A 16,768-nucleotide genomic window follows, 5' to 3' on the forward strand; every position below is an offset into this window, starting at 1 on the left:
ACCGGAAAATCCAGAACAACCTCAGCACACCCTTGGGGTCATGCCTGAGGATCACCAGGGTTTCACTACTACTGTCATCCCTCTTGCTCAGGAAAGGCAGCGGCAACCCGCTCAGCTTTGCTGCAGCAATGCTGCTATGATGCCTTGGCTGCTAAAGGCACAGTGCAATCTCAGTATCCCTGAAGGAGAACATGCTCTTTTCCTGCAGGAATTCCAAGTACCTGGCTCTTCTGTGTCTCCTTTTCTCTTTCAGTTTTCACTTTGGGTGCTGGCACGGTTTGACGTTTTGTTTTTTTCTCTTCCACCGGCTCTGTTTTCTTCTTTTCTTCTCAGGCAAGTATTCCTGGATGTGTTTTGGAAGCTTATCATAGAATCAGAGAATCATAGAATTGTAAGGGTTCGAAAGGACCTTAAGATCATCTAGTTCCAACCCCCCTGCCATGGGCAGGGACACCTTGCCCTAAACCACGTGGTCCAAGGCTCCGTCCAACCTGGCCTTGAACACCGCCACGGATGGAGCATCCACAACCTCCCTGGGCAACCCATTCCAGTGCTTCACCACCCTCACTGTAAAGAACTTCTTCCTTATATCTAATCTAAACTTCCCCTGTTTAAGTTTGAACCCATTACCCCTTGTCCTACCACTACAGCCCCTAAGGAAGAGTCCCTGCCCAGCATCCTTACAAACCCCCTTCAGATACTGGAAGGCTGCTATGAGGTCTCTACACAGCCTTCTCTTCTCCAGGCTGAAGAGCCCCAACTCTCTCAGCCTGTCTACATACGGGAGGTGCTCCAGCCCTCTTATCATTCTCGTGGCCCTCCTCTGGACTCGCTCCAACAGCTCCATGTCCTTTTTATGTTGAGGACACCAGAACTGTATGCAGTACTCCAAGTGAGGTCTCAGGAGAGCAGAGTAGAGGGGCAGGATCACCTCCTTTGACCTGCTGGTCACGCTTCTTTTGATGCAGCCCAGGATAGGGTTGGCTTTCTGGGCTGCAGGCGCACACTGAAGCCGGCTCATGTTAAGCTTTTCGTCAACCAACACCCCCAAGTCCTTCTCTGCAGGGCTGCTCTGAATCTCTTCTCCGCCCAACCTGTAGCAGTGCCTGGGATTGCCCCGACCCAGGTGTAGGACCTTACACTTGACTTGACCTCACAAGCGTGTCAAGGTCCCTCTGGATGGCATCCCTTCCCTCCAGCCTATCAACCCAACCACACAGCTTGGTGTTGTCGGCAAACTTGCTGAGGGTGCATCAATCCCGCTGTCCATGTCGCCGACAAAGATGTTGAACAGGACCGGTCCCAACACCGATCCCTGAGGGACACCACTCGTTACAGGTTTCCAACTGGACATCGAGCCATTTACCACAACTCTTTGCGTGCGGCCATCGAGCCAGTTTTTTATCCACCGAGTGGTCCATCTATCAAATTGATGTCTTTCCAATTTAGGGACAAATTTTCAAAATTTCAAATTTTTCAGCCTAGACATTTCACAATGTCTAGCCTGAGATCTATTTACTTCAGTCCGCAAGTAGCGGCAAACTCAGCCTGTAGACCACAAGCTATTGTTCTGGGTTAGATAAAGTGACTTTAATGGCAGTGATGAAAGAAGGTACATGGCTACTGTGGAGCCAGGAGTTACACTGAGATTAAGACAGTTTCAGCTCCCTCTCAATCTAGCCAGACACTCCAGGGTAGAAATACAGAAGCCACAGTATTCAGAAGAGGCACAGCAGTGTCCTTAGAAAGGAAACGCCTCCTAGATATGGCTGCGAGATACCGGCTCCATGGGAAAAACCTGAATGGAATTCTCAGCACACCTCTGGGGATGCTCTCTGTGACAGGTATCTGATTTCAGAACTGCTCAGATGAAGAACAAAGATAGAAATGAACAGGAAGACAGGCAAAGAGGTAAGTCTGAACCCAGAGACGTGCACATTACGGGGTCATGAAAACCCACAGGGAAAAGTGCAGCCAGTTTTCAGGTTTTTGGGCCAGCCTCATGACAAGCTCAGACGAAAGCACGGGAGCATCACACAATGTGACTAAGGCTGACGTGTTGGATACTGCCTTGCAGTTAGGCAAGAAGCGGTGAGAAAACATGAAGAACCCCTTATTTTATTCAGTAAGTTCTACAGTTCTTAGTTTTGGATATAAACAATATATTCTTACTGCAGGGGTGAGCAAAGGAGTCCCCACTGTTTTACCTGAAGCAACCTAGCATGCAACAGCTTTTCACCCCCTACTCGGGGAGAAGGTTGTAGCACATTTGAGTGAGAGAATTGGGATAACTGACACATGCTGACATTCACACCCTCAAGCTCACGTAGCCAGTCAGCACGTTGGAAAGCCCAGCATGCCTTATCTTCCCAGTGAAAGCACAAATAAGGCCACTGATTACATTTGTTCTTTTTCAGCAATTCATACAGCAAGCATTTTGTTCCTTGGATTGGGACATGGGGCAGCTTACACAACATGGCTTAAGGCCAATAAAAGCATTGAATTTGTGCCTTCCTAGCTTCAGATTCTTGGGTTTTGTTCCCATGTTTTATATTTGTAGTTCTATGAAGCAAGTGTTCAGAATTGAACAGCAAAGTCTCCGATTTGACAGCAATCTCTCCAAAAACTCTCATTTTAGATCATGAACTGTTCTATTTGCTTCTCAGTATTTATTTATTCAGGCTCCTATCCGTCATTTTTCTCCCACTCCAAGGGACAGTACTCCAAGATGTACAGTTCATTTTTCCAGGAAGCAGGTATATGCCCTCCTCCTACAGTGAACTACCTGTAACGCCTTAATCTCTAGACTCACCTAAAACCAGACATTAATGAAAGCAGACAAAGTATCTTTTAGCAACTGCCAAATACTGTTGCTGCAGTAAGCTTGTGCTCAGTAAACCAAGCAGGAGACATCTTGATAGCAGCTCAGAATTCTTCATTACCCTGTTGCGTATGTTCTGGTTAATATAGAGGAGGCAACCTCCAATCCAGCAGGAGATGCTAAGCTGCTCAAGCAGCACATTGAGTTCCAAAGTTGCTTGGAACATCTAACACCACAGTCAGAAAAATAGTTCCTAGTATCCAAAATGATGCCTCAGACTGTCTTCACTGTCTGATTTGGATTTAAGCTTTTGTTGTTTCAAGCTGGGCTGGAAAATACTGTGTTTAAAAGCAAACCTTTACCCTAAGGTTTAGGTACACAAATGCAGAGTTTTCCAACTAATATCTCAGGCAAAACACCTCACTCTTGAAGCAGCAGACAGAATGGGGCACAAGATAAAAAAAAAAGCCAGCTTGTGATACTAGGAAGGTGACAGGCATAGCTAAAAGCATAAGCTTTCTCCAGCCTTAAGTCAGTTACATTCAACATACATGAGCTTGTAAACTGAGGAATTCTAATTGTACTTTTAGCATTTCATTAATAACTTGCTCATTCCAGCGCTCTCGTGTTTGCCAGCAGAAAAAGTCCATGTGTCCTTGAGTATTTGTTTCCACCAGTAACATGACACAAGAAGGGGAGATCCAACTCTCAGAAGAATGTCAGATGAGGGACTTCTTCACTGCAACTTTTTGTGTTTGTTCCTGGGTTTCTTCACACTAAGTTTGTTCCACGTAAGACTACTCTCCCATGATGATTTTTCAGTAGAGCTCCACCACCTTTGGAAATACTAACAGCATAGTGGATCAAAGGCTTTAGGAAACTAAACTCCCACCCACTTTGAGATATACAGCTAGCTTGGCAGAGCAGGTTAACATTCCTCTAGAACACTCTGTATCTTATGATTACCATTTCCCTTTTCCTCACTCCTCTCTTTTGTGAGAGGACAGCATGAATTACTTGCTGCTGAAGTGCAATTCAAGAGTAGTTCCAAGGAAAGCATGTTGGTGTATCACAGATGAATGGGGCCTGAAGCCTGTTCCTCTACTTCCTCCCAAGAACCAAGAATTTTTTCCCTCCCCACCACACATATTTACTAGTCTAACTGCTATTCTGGTATAAATGCAGCAATTCCAGAGCACAGATAGCTGTGTGTATATACCGCTCCGGAACAGGCCATGCTCCAGAAGCACTATACTGCATCTGACAATAGAATCCTTACTGCACATTCACCCTGGTCTTCCACTATAAACCACTATAAATGCCTCCTCCTCCTCAGCCAACCCTTCTAGTCTGGGACAACACTTCCTCCAGAGCAGAAAGCCAGATGCCTGGGGAGCCTTTTCGAGTACATTCTCCTATCACACACAGATACAGTCAATCCTGCTGCTTTAACCCAGGAAGACTGCTGTAGAGAGGTTGATGCAAAAAGTGATAGCAATTACGCTGAGGGACCCCACCACATTTGCTCTTTCCATTCAAATCAATCATCTGTTAACAGGCTATACCATTTCCAAAACATGATTTTTGGTGCATTATACTAATAACATTAAGAAACAAAAAAGGTTCCAGAACATGTTGACTTCTACAGCTAAACTTATTGGCAGTTGTAACAGCTATATGTAATATATATCCCCAAGGTTTTATAGCTAGCTCCCTTGAATTTAAGGGTGAAGGAGCTGAACTTTATCCATTAAGCATCTCTGTGCACAAGTTATTTACTATAAATAAATGTGTTACTGCATAGGAGAGAAACTACTGCCTATGAAATCTGACAACATCGTTCCTTTGCAATCTCCAAGAGATTTCCCAGGTCTAACTAGTAATTGTCTTTCACAACATGACTGCTTTTCCCAACAAAAAGGTAGCCTTCACATGTGATAAGAGGTTCTTCCAGAAGTTACTGTATTGTTTGTCAAGCTAGAAGTAAAACTCCATTGCAAGTTTAGATTTCTACACTGAAAACAATTGGCAGATCAAGGATAATCTTACCGCTGCATCAACATTAGCAGGAGAATCACCATTGGGATCTGCCAGCATAGAAATAACACCAATCATTAGAGTTTCCACTGTGTGAATGGGAAGCCAGCGTTCCTCAGGTTTTTCATAGCCATATTTGTCTTCTCCAGGCTCATGAAGAACTGAAATGCAGACATCGCCATTCTTGTCAACTACAAAACAGAACAAGGCATATTTCAGTGATGAACACCACGCTGGCATTTCTTCAGGACAGTTATGGAACTGTTCATCTTCACTCCAGCTTGTCTGCAAACATGTTAGTGAAGGAAAGTCATTAACTATTACAGAACTCAATCTGTAACAAACAGGGTTTGGTGGAAGTCTGTTATTACACCTGGACTGTGCCTGGCACAGAGGGCACATGGGGAAGAACAACTTAATTCTAACATCATGCTGTGACTTTCAAGACTATTTAGACAGGCTTCCACTAAAGCTTTTTCTGTTAAGTTCAGCAAACTAGAGAGGGACTTTTCTTCCCACAGCAACAGCATCAGCTGCACATTACTGCAGTGTATTGGAACATGGTTTAAGCTGCTGGAATTAGAAACTGCCTACAAGTATTCTGGTATTTCCAGAACTGAAACTAGCACATCAAAATATTCCTTCTGTCCCTTATGATGGGAGCACTATGCTGGACTCCTCCCAGCTTTCAACACAAACAGCTTCAATAATGACTTTAGGAAGTGAAGGATATTCTTCTTCCCCAGTAAAAAACTTCTTCCATTTTATTTTACCTTCCCCATCTATGTCCAGCAGCCCGTAAGTGAATGAAGCATTAGGAAGAATCTTCTCTGGAAGGACTAAAAGATCCTGTCATTTCCTTTCATGCTTCACCGGAGGAGGACAACCTTGGGCATTCTCTACTGATCTGCCAAGTTAGTCACACTAAGCTGAAGTATTCGCAGGTGTAACAAAAGAGGCAGCTATAGAAGGCAAACTTCTCCTCAGACCAGGATTTTGCACTTAGGAAAAAACACACCAACCCTGAACAGTTACCAAGAATGCAAGAAGCTACTGAAAGGAGCTTCTGAAAATACTTGAGGAGCAGCCTCTTGGAGCAGCACTATTAAAAACTCTGTCATGGTTATTACTTCTTTATGAAGTGACGATGATGATGGCAAAGTAAATGCAGTTTCATATTTCTAACATGAACAGAAACGTATCCATTTGTCTTCATCACATTTTAGTTCTTAATTGCAAAAAAGGAATTGAAACTTTGTCATTTCTTACCCTTCGGATGCCAGATTTCCGTGATGAATTTCATTTTTGGCGGCCTCAGTGGATAGGCTTTTGGAAAAGTAAGATGAGCCTTGAAAACACCACCTTCACTGGGGAATCCAAAATATCTTAGTAGAGTTTCTTGTAAGCTTAAGCTGAAGACTGGAACTTAGCGATGTATCAAAAGCTCCAAGTTTACCCCTCACACAGCTTAACATCATGTTGGTAATTAACAGTACCAACAGTGCCATATGCAATGCAGAGAGTTTCTAGATTGAGAAGAAACTTTCACAAGATACTGCCAGTTCCCCAACACTCTATCTTTTTTAGAACTGGGATGATGTTCCAGAGGGGAAAAAGAAAAATAAAAAATCACCAAAAAGAAAATTAAAAACTGCCAAGGAATTCACCATCTGGAATTACAATGTACAGTATATGCACTAACAGCAAAAAAAATATTGCCAGTAACTCCCCTTCTCCAGTATAGCCCAGCAGATACCTGTTTATTTTCCTCCTTTACACACCTCCGTCCTAATTCCTTGATGTCAGTCTGCAGCACTGAGCCTCAGTGACAAGTGACAGAAAGCTTTACAGTTGTGTCTACAGCATTGCTTTGTAAAGACTTCAGTGCTACCTTGTCAACACTAAGCTAAAGGGACTCAGACATGACAGTGAGGTGCTCTGCATGAGTTACCCACTAAACTGGAAAACAACACTTAACAGGAGACATCCAGTTTTTATGTGGAGTTACAGGCCCAGAGTTAACTAAGGCAGCAGTTTGGTGTATTTTGAATAGCTACATTTCAATACCCAGAATAGTCCCTTTTGAAAAATGGGAAGGGCTAACATTCCATGGAAAGCTTTGCAAATGGAACACTTGGCTAATGGAAGTACTGTAACATTTGCCCTGTTACCATCATTGAAGGCTGTAACAATTTGAAATTGCAAAGGCTGAAATGACAAAAACTAGAACATAACCTCCAAAGAAGGTGGCAGATGTGCAATAAGACCATCTACTCCTCAGTAACCACACAGACAAAAGAATTGGTGTAGGAAAGACAAAGCTGTTTAGTGCAGTTTTTCCCCTCTGTGTTTGTAAAGGAGCCAGTACCCAAAGGCCAGAGGCTACTGAGGAAACAACACATTTTACCACCACTAACCAAAGATCAGTGCAATTCTAGCAAGGATCTCAAAAAAACCCCAAACCACCCAAAGCCAAAAATCATTAGATCTAAATGACTTGGCTCTTAAAATAAAGCAGCTGAGGGGATCTAAACCTACACCATTCATTTTCCACAAGTTTTAGAAAAGGCAGGCAGTCTCCACAGAAACTTTAATCCTGGGAAGGGTAAGAATTCCAGAAACATTCACTATTCTAATATTCATACTAGTCAAGACAAAGGAGAGTTAGATTACATTTGCTGATACCCCCAAACCGGTGAAGTTTTCTTCCAAAATGAAATAGTTCTTCTTTCCCTTTTCAAAGCAGCAGATCCTACAGCTGCTGAGCTGCACTGGCATCCCTGTTGCCCCTCATCATCTACACAGAAATACAGCTCTTCAATCGAATACACATTAGAAACCAGTTCATGAAGTACAGCTGTTAATTGACATTTGTGCCATTTTAAGCTCTATTCCTGATCAAGGAGTCTCTGTCAGCAGAGTCTAAAGTCTTTTCAGGTAAACTTGGAATAAATCAAGTGGGACCAGGAATGAGACTGAAGTTTGAGAACTCTGAACCACCTGATTGTGTTCACTTATGTCCTATTAGATGTACTTCTGTCATCATAAAACAGAGCAGGGAGGAGGATGCTGTTAGAATACTACCTTGAAATGCAGCAACTATGGAGTGGAACAGAAGAGAGCTTCTTATCTAAAACGCCTCAAAACAAGTTCAGCACCTTATTAAGTGGAAAAAATTGCTATTACAATTTTTAACATGTAAGAAGTTGTTCAATTAGAAGCAGTATTTCTTTACTGACAGTATTTAGAAAATGGCCATGAGAATATAATGGAGACACTACAAGACTGTTCAAAAGAGGTCAACAGGAGTTGAAGAATTCATCTCAGGCAAGACTTGAGAGTTATAATGGAGTGAGCTTGATGAGAAGCAAAGCAATTCAATTACTATGTTTAAGTACTTCAGAAGTCTGCAGACAGAGGTATACAACAACTTCATGTTGGAACTAAAATTGACCTCAAGTAAATGCCACTAGGCTTTCTGTATCAGTAATTTACCACTGGAACAGCATAATGAAGGAGGACAGAGTTCATCTTCAGGAGCTACACTTTCGACTGACCTCTTCTGGGCATAGAGCCTTTTCCCAGGAGCTAGAGTAGAGGATCATATGTAATCTCTATGAGAAGGAAATTGTTCTCTCAATTAGCTAATTTTTTTGTTTGGGGCAGGGGGGGGAGGGTTAAGCCAAACAAAAACCCAAGACACTGCATATGCCAGAGTGCTTCAGGTACTCTGAACTTCTGTACACTTCAGGTACAGCAGTGTAAAAACACAGCAAACTTAAGGTTTCGTATTCAAATGTCAATTAAAGAACCCAGTTCTTAGGATAAGGAGAGAAGCTTTTTGAAGCCCACTGGGCAAGCTTTGCTAACAATTCAAATTTGATCAGCACTGAAGTGCTCTAGGCCACACAGGAAAATCTCCTATCTCAAACTGACAGGACTTGAGGCTAATTCTATGGTCTGATGCAGTTCCCCCAACTACATCCCTCTTGAATATTTTCCTTCAATCACCAGCAGGAAGTTGGAATAGTTTAGAATTGTACTATCAGCTAAACTGGAGCCTCGCAGCAATAACTGAAATTACTGGATTATACCTGCCTTACTTCAATGTGTAAGACATCAGAAGCAGCCTGTAAGTATAGCCTATTCTATCTCATTTCTACACAAGCACAAAGGGATCAGTGTTACCTTTTCCCAGAGGAGCAAAGCAGTTTAGAACTTCTATACAGCAAATGCAGCTACTTACAGGTATTTTACTAGCAACAGAACAGCGTTACCTAACTTATGTCAGTAGGAAGATTTAGGTTAACTACTACCCACTTAGACCAAACTAGCACTAGTAAATCCAAGTTCACTTCAGTTTCTGTATAAGTATCAGTACTTACTATAGTGTATCTGGAGGACCAATAATAAGGACTTCCCATCGAGAAAGATCATTGTCATCTATTAAGCCCGCTGAAAAGCCTTCCACTGGATTTTTGTTGAGCTCTGTGTAGGAAAAAGAATTTAAGAGTGACTTTAGGTGTCTATGATATGCATTTGCTGGTTTTGATCATGCCTCTAAACTTGACCAAAAAAACCCCATGATTTTCAGTGATTTGGCACCTACTGAAGGACTTATGGCCTGGGCGAGTATCCTCAGCTCCCTGCCACACACAACAGCATGCTGCCAGAGCAGAGACCCACAGCCTGACTCTAAAGCTGTCCAAGTACATCACGAGCAGAAGGGCCAAAGCGACTCAGAGCTGTGGGACATGGTCCCCTAGATACCAACAGGTGGGGGTGCAAGTCAGAAACCAGATTTCCTACTAACAAAAAAGCCATACTGCTTTGTAAGAACCCTGAGGAGCCAGATTAAACTGAAGCCTATCTTGAACTCCAGAAAATGTTAACAGAAAACACAAAGTCACACTATCTTTTTATTTAACATCCTACTTCCCCCTTTTGAAAATGTGAAAGCGTTTGAGACCAGTGCATTCTGGAGATAATGATTTACTACGTTCTGAACTACTAGAAGAGAACACAGAAGATAAAAAACCCTGAACAGTGTAACAGCTTATTATTTTATTTCACAGCTTTATCCACTAGTGATGAGCAATACAGGATTCTGAGTTTAGAGGCTACTTCATATAGTTACTGCCAGATAGAAGGCCTATCTGGGAATAGCTATGCAGAAGCCAGACCTAGATGTAGACTCCACTGTAGAGTTTCTGTGTTCAGCCTGATGCAGGAAAAAGCATAAGAGTCAGAAATAAGCACTTCAAATGAGTTCTGCCTAAAATTCAAGTGTCTAAAATTCTGACAGCTTTTGGGTCAAAATGTAGATGCTGTATTGATGCCAAATTGAAAATCTTGATCCAGCATTCCCAACAGTATATACGAAGTCCTAATGGATCTTGGCTATTTAGGATAGGGGAAGGGGAGAAAAAGAGATTCCTTCAGCTGGTCAGTAATCTGATTAAATTAGGGGTTTTTTCAATTTTGCTTTACAATTTCTACTGCACTTATTTTAGATCCTGTTTGACATTGTACAGCCCTCATTATATTCCACAGTGCAGTTAGTCTCCATATTCCCTCTTCCCAAACCCAATAGCTGTATTCTATGTTGATTTCTAGGCATTGCAACAAACTTAAATTCAGAGATCCTTATAATGCCCTCAGGCACATGCAGAAGAATTCTGAGTGAGAACCTCATACCTTTATGGTGAAAGGCTACCATTAAGTCCAAACTGATTTGCCCAGTCACTGTTTGCCAGTTAAGGTCTTAATCCTTTTAAGCACAGTTAAAAAATTGCAAGAAGGATCAACTCAAGCCCTACATAGAAGAGTAAGTTCACACAGGCAAAATAAAGTGCTCAGCTCAAATGAAGGACCAAGGTCCTGAAGAGGCAGACGGCAGGAATGCCGACTTTGTGTGGCCATTGAGAATTCAGACCCAAATTCATCCACAAAGTGATTCAATGCTAAAATCCCAAGAAATGTATTGGAAGGGGGTTTCTTAACAGCTCCTCAGCAGGAGTTTAGTCAACACATGAGGTCAACCATTCACTCTCCAAGCTGCAGGACAAAGCCTTTGGTATTGAACCAAATCATGCTTTCTCAAGACAATGCCTGAGGCAAAAGGCAGTATCGCAGGCTCTTTAAGCGAGATGCAAGCTTCAAAACCAAGAACTACAGCATGGCCACACCTCACTAAGTAGACCAGTTTTCACCCTCTGGCATCTATGAAACATTGTGGAAACAGCTGCATGAGCTTGAGTAACAGTTCTGTTTAGTTTCAGGTGAAAGGAGCAGAGAGACCAGTCAAGTGTCTCACATGGGGCAAGGACCTCACCAGTCCCTTACTACCTCCCTACTACAGACATTCCTCCAGCACCACATATGAAAAGTTACACTACATTAGTAATTGAATCAACCTCCTTTTTCATGCAGGATTAAAATACTGTATTAATTGTGCAAAAAAGCTCTCTCTGTTCAGGACACTTCAGACATCCTTCTAGCTATTTATTAGCATTGTAATACAGAATATCCAGCATTACTACAGAAGTCAACCAGAAGAGTGCGGATATTAGATTTGAGTATCTCACCTTAATACTTTCAAACTTGAATTTAAGCCTCCAAAACACAAGTTCCCTCATTTCTGTATTCTACAGGGAGAAAAGGGTTTATGCAGAGTCCTGTGCTAACTGAAGCTGGTCACATTTAGCTTCCTTATTGTTTCCCAGTTATCACTTCCCAGTGATAAGAATGTAAAAAGCCTATCAGAAGTTAAGACTCAAAAAAAAAAATCAGCATACTTCTCCCTGTCTAAATATACCACACTATTTTTGAGTCCAATATACACCATTTTCTTCTCTGTTTCTCGATCCGTGCTATTTCAATTTCCTTTTACATCTGTTTCAGCCTCCAAATAACTTTTTTTATCTCAAGTCCTTTGAACCATTTCTTATGTATTTGTTCCCACTGAAAGCCAGCTCTTACACTCTGACTCCTACCTAAGATCTTGCAGCACTACACTGCAAGAGATCTTGTGAGAAGGAATAAGATTGCTGGATGCCAACTCTTGTAATGCAGACAATCTGTAAACTGTATGAAAGGGACAGCCATTGACAAAAATCTTCCCTTACAGCAGCTGTGGAAATCTGCTTAGTGGCTGTTACCTATAAAGCAATCTATGATGTTAATACTTTTACAGGAGGCTGGCATCAGTCTCTGCCTTGTAGAAGGTTCTCACTTTCCTTCCACAGTAGCAATGCTGAAGCATAGTTCAAATAGCTACTGCTTGCACAAATACTTTCACTTGAGGTAAAACAAGGGATGTGAGCTCAGGCACCTTCTTCACTAGAGGCGTGCAGAATTACTACAGCCAAGTTAAAATGAGCTTTCCATCCAGATGATTTATGCTAAACTTAACATCAGCTAATGGCTAGCTGGCAAACAAAAAAGGAAATCTCAGGGAAGTTTTGCACTGGGACATGAAAAACATCATCCTTGGCTGCTTTACCATGGATGGCTAAAAGCTGCTACTCATTAAAACTTGTAAACACTGAAGCCTAGGGTTTGTTTGAGTTTGAGCTTTTCCCCTGGCTATAACCAATGCTGCGTATCAGAGAAGTTAACTAGTAGCATCGCCTCTCTCTTACCTATCTCTTCACAAGTTGAGATGCACATAGCAGTGAAATCCATACACTAAAATCCCAGCTGAAGAAGGCTGCCCCCGTGGCACTGTGCTCAGCCCCTGAGGTCTGCTGCCCAGCACCAAGGGAGCCTCTGGCACACTGACACTGCGCTCAAGAACACCAGGCAAGTGTTCTCTGTGCCTGTCACGTCCCACCAACCACAGCAGTTAACTACTCACAGCCTGAACAGGACATTTCCCAAGCAAACACACAAATGATGGGTATGCTTCATAAAGCAAAGGATTCAATTCCCTCCTCCAGGCAGGGAGAGGTGCAACAAGCTCTTGGTGCAGATCCTCTACAAAGCCTACAAATCCTAGGAAAAGCAGAGAAGTCAGACACCTAGAAAGAACTGGATCCCTCCACTTACTTCTTCAACCCTGATTTTCTTTGAGATTTCTTCTTTAGCAAAGATATGCTGTACTTTTTAAATGGAAGTGAGTACATTAACACATTTCCACCCTGCCCATGCCTAATTAAGTGCAATTTACTTGCTACTATTGTATATTACACTCTAAGCCTTAGTATTTGCAAATTATTTTCTGTGTTTCTGGCAGTTTAATGCAATAGAGATTTTTATTCCCAGAGAATCACCACAATCTCGCCTTCAGTCTAGCAGCAGTTTCAGGTAGAGCCCTCCGCAGCTCAGGCAGAGGCTGACAGCCAAAGCAGTGCAAACCTGGGCAGCTGCCAAGCACCAACTTACTGGGAACAGAATCCTCTGGCTGCTTATAAATTAGACATTCAGTTCCTTCAATCCCAGTCCTGAACCATTACCTGATTTAGGAGGTGAGGAAGAATAAAGGCCCATAATCTAGCAAAGTTGTTTAAGTCCCAAACAGCCTTTCATGTCCAATACCTACCCTCCTACAGGAGCTGCCAACACAACACAGCGCTCCTTCAGCAGTTTAGCTCCCACTAAAGCAGAACTAAGTTACCGCTGCCTTAAACTTGAGCCAAGGCAGTACCATAAACTGTGCTTCCAGTTTCAGTGTTTAGTTTACACCAAGCTACTGATGTTCCCACACTCACTGCCTTTATGTAAGCCAAGAGACTTTCACCAATCCAAAAGCAAAACAGCGTCAACAAAAATGACTAAGCAGAAAGAGCCCCATGGCCACATGGAGCAGCTATGTACGGCATCTCAACTTTTCAGCTTGACGTTTCACCCACCCAGCCACTGCAAAGGAACACTTCAGTGTATTTTAAGCTACATTACAGTACAAAGCTTGCAAAAATATAAGCTTCTGCGTTATTTTTAATAGCAGCCTCTTCAGTAAGTTGACACAGTAGTTGAGTTTTGTGCAGCCAGTGGAACGAGTCCAGCACAAAACCAGACAGCCCAAGCCCTAGCTAAGGCTTCTGGAGAAATCAGCTAGCCAGCTCACACACAGTTTCCAGAAGCAGCAGACTGAAGCAGAGCTTTACATTTGCTTGGTTTTTTCATGGTTGCCTTATGAGGGTCTCAGCACTTATCCAGGAGCTTTTAACAACTGCATAAACTGGAATCCCTCATTCCAGACTCTTCTCCTCCATGCCCCAAGCTGTGACTTCCACATAGATATGTTACTTAACTGAGGTCAGTAATGATTCCCAGGATTTCCCTTTCTGCCTGCACACCCAGCTCTAAGTCTCTGCTTCTAGATTAGAGCTGAGATAATGATAAAGTAACATGATATCCCTGTACAGATGTATTCCCAGAGCTCTCCGTATTATCTACTTCCATCATGTTCTGGCTTGCTCCACAAGCTCATCCAAAAAGTTCAGGCAAAACAGAGCACAAGATATGCACACAATCCTGACAGCCACCTTGGCAGTGACAAATACAGTATCAATTAGAACAGCTTTAGCCTCAGAAGGACACTCTTAATTATTTTGGAGTGAGACTGAAGCAGTGAAGACAAACCTGCCTCAAGAAGAGATTCTACCAACCAGTTCAGTAGCAGCTTTAGATCAGACTCTTCACTGTAGCCTGGCAACTTATTCTAGTGCTCCATGCTCACCCCATTGATAACGGCAGCACTACAGACTTCTACAGATGTGATTCTCCTCTCACTGCAGAGGATTTCTAGGGAGGGTTGAATAGTCAGCATTACCTGGCAAGTTGCTATCAGAAGTTACATCAGTGCAGTGCTACACAGCTTTGTGTACTGCTGCATCAACACACTTTGTTTGCCATCTCCTCAGCTACACCTGCACACCCTTTCCAAGGATTTGCATGGTGAAGCAGGTTTTGGAAGGATGGAGGACATGGTTGTGGGTTTCTTGTTTGAATTTTGGTTTTACTCCCAATCAAGTCCCTAGCCAGGGCCACAGTTCAGCTCTGCAAACAAGAGGACTGCAGCACTTGCCCAAAGGGGAGAGGCAGAAGCTCCTAAAACTGCTGCTGGAGGTCTGTGGATTAAGGTGGTTGCTACCAGAGAAACTTGACTAGAGGCTGGGATTCTTTAACTTAGTAAGGTGTCACATTATTCTAGGCATGAACTAAAAATAGAGTTTCTTGATTGTGTAAGTTCTGTAGCTCCACGTTCACGTGAGTTGTGGCGTACCTGAAGACAGACGACTGAAAGCTCAGGTTAGCTATTTAGTTGAAAACTGACTGTTAACACCCTAACCAGAAGCTTGCAAGGTCTTTGGTACTGTCTTGCTTCTTACAGTCCCTTAAGCTCACAGCGGCGGTCATCGATAGGCATTGTCAATGCTCCTTTAGACACTGATTTCAACATAAAGGTCTCAAAGCCAGCTCTCTCTCACAGACCACAGATACCCAGCTACTGATTTGACCTGGTAACCCAGTTTACCTAGACCAGGATCTGTTCCCATGCACCGTTTTACCCGAGAGTCAGAAAGACAAGCAAGAATGGGGATGACCTATTTTGAGACATTTGCTTTCTGCAGCACTCTTCATGCCATAAAAGCCTTCTGTTTACACAGACTCAAAGCAGTCCTTTTCCAACAGCCCACACTTTCCATACACAGAAGGAAGGTCCTTCCCCGCTCCCTCCCCGTTTGCTTGCCAGTAAGTGAATGCCTAAACCCAGTAACTTAAGTGCAGAGCACATTGGACCTGTTTCTCTCTCAAGTTGGAGGTGGTGTTCCAGTTACTATCCTGTCCAAATCTGCTTCCATAAAACACTGGAAATAGAAAACATACTGATGAAAACCTTTGAATTCTGTAATATTGTTTAAAGCTTTGAAAGAGTTAGGCTGCCAGAATTAAGCTTCTCAGCAGTGAGTTTAGAATGTATATTCAAATTAGTATTGGTCATGTAATTTTGGTAGAAATTGAGAGAAACTGTTTCCTGAAGAGCCTTCCTTGGCTAGCCTGCTTGAAGCATGCTGTGTATCCCATCACACCACAATCCAGCACAGTTACATCACCCAAGCTAAAGTGGAAGTTCAACAGGTCTGTTAAAAAAACCCCACTACCATTCCCAGCAATGTCTGAATTCTGGGGATAATATGAGGAAGGGAAGAACTGGGATAGTTAAAAGGATTGGAAGAACTCCGATTCTTAAGCCCACATCTAAAAGGAAGCAGGTATCTCACCAGGAAGCATCCAGTGCCACATTCATCTATCACACCCACTGTAACAGAAATGCCACCTTCATTTTCTCCTCAGTGTCTGATGCAGGTTTCCACTCTTAGGGGTCAGACAAGTGTTTGGTGGGCACACACATCTGCCTGTATTTGAGACTGTCACCCTCAGCAGCATTCAATGGAGACCTTATCAGGATAAGTAATTTCTGCGACTACGATCATCTCATCCCAAAGCAATGTCAAAAATAAGTCAGATGAATCACACTCTCACCTACAAAGGAGCCTACAGAACTTACGATGTCTACCGTATACAGCTGCTAGGATTCGGCAAGTCAAGTGTCATTAATAAGTGCCAGTCATATTAATGTAGTCAAGTTTAGCATGGACAGCAGGAAAGTTAATTAACTTGTCAACTTTATGACTAAAGCTACAAGAACATTCCAAGTGTCTTCTGAGCAGTCATGTGCACACCAGTCATGAAACAGCACTCTGAACAGAACTAAGAGCTCTAGGATGCTTTACATACAAGAATAGAACACGATTCTAGGAAATCCACTAGAAAGTCTCTATCGCAACACTATGCCATGGGGAGATGTTAACAGCTGAGGAGTTCAGCAGAAGCTTTCCTCATCGTACACATAAGTCATTGTGCAAGTTGAGGACACTTCCAGCTTGTTTTTTCTCTTGTTTA

At 42.7% G+C, this 16,768-nt stretch overlaps 1 protein-coding gene across 9 annotated transcripts in view; it reads right to left on the minus strand.

The window, feature by feature from the left end:
* Positions 1–16,768, minus strand: part of UBE2G1 (ubiquitin conjugating enzyme E2 G1) — a 37,924-nt gene that overhangs the window by 2,971 nt on the left and 18,185 nt on the right. For 7 of the 9 annotated variants that reach the window (XM_030474820.1, XM_030474819.1, XM_030474816.1 and 4 more), the window contains 4 exons: positions 9,244–9,346; positions 6,128–6,225; positions 4,871–5,049; positions 222–361 (listed from right to left, as the gene is read on the minus strand). In XM_030474820.1, the coding sequence (XP_030330680.1) occupies positions 257–361; positions 4,871–5,049; positions 6,128–6,225; positions 9,244–9,346 (485 nt within the window). In that variant the 3' untranslated portion in view covers positions 222–256. Of the gene's footprint in view, positions 1–221; positions 362–2,791; positions 2,981–4,870; positions 5,050–6,127; positions 6,226–9,243; positions 9,347–16,768 lie in introns of those variants that run through there. The other 2 variants (XM_030474821.1, XM_030474822.1) reach the window with 2 other exon arrangements.

Source organism: Strigops habroptila, assembly GCF_004027225.2.
Source record: "Strigops habroptila isolate Jane chromosome 13 unlocalized genomic scaffold, bStrHab1.2.pri S16, whole genome shotgun sequence".
Lineage (NCBI taxonomy): Eukaryota > Metazoa > Chordata > Aves > Psittaciformes > Psittacidae > Strigops > Strigops habroptila.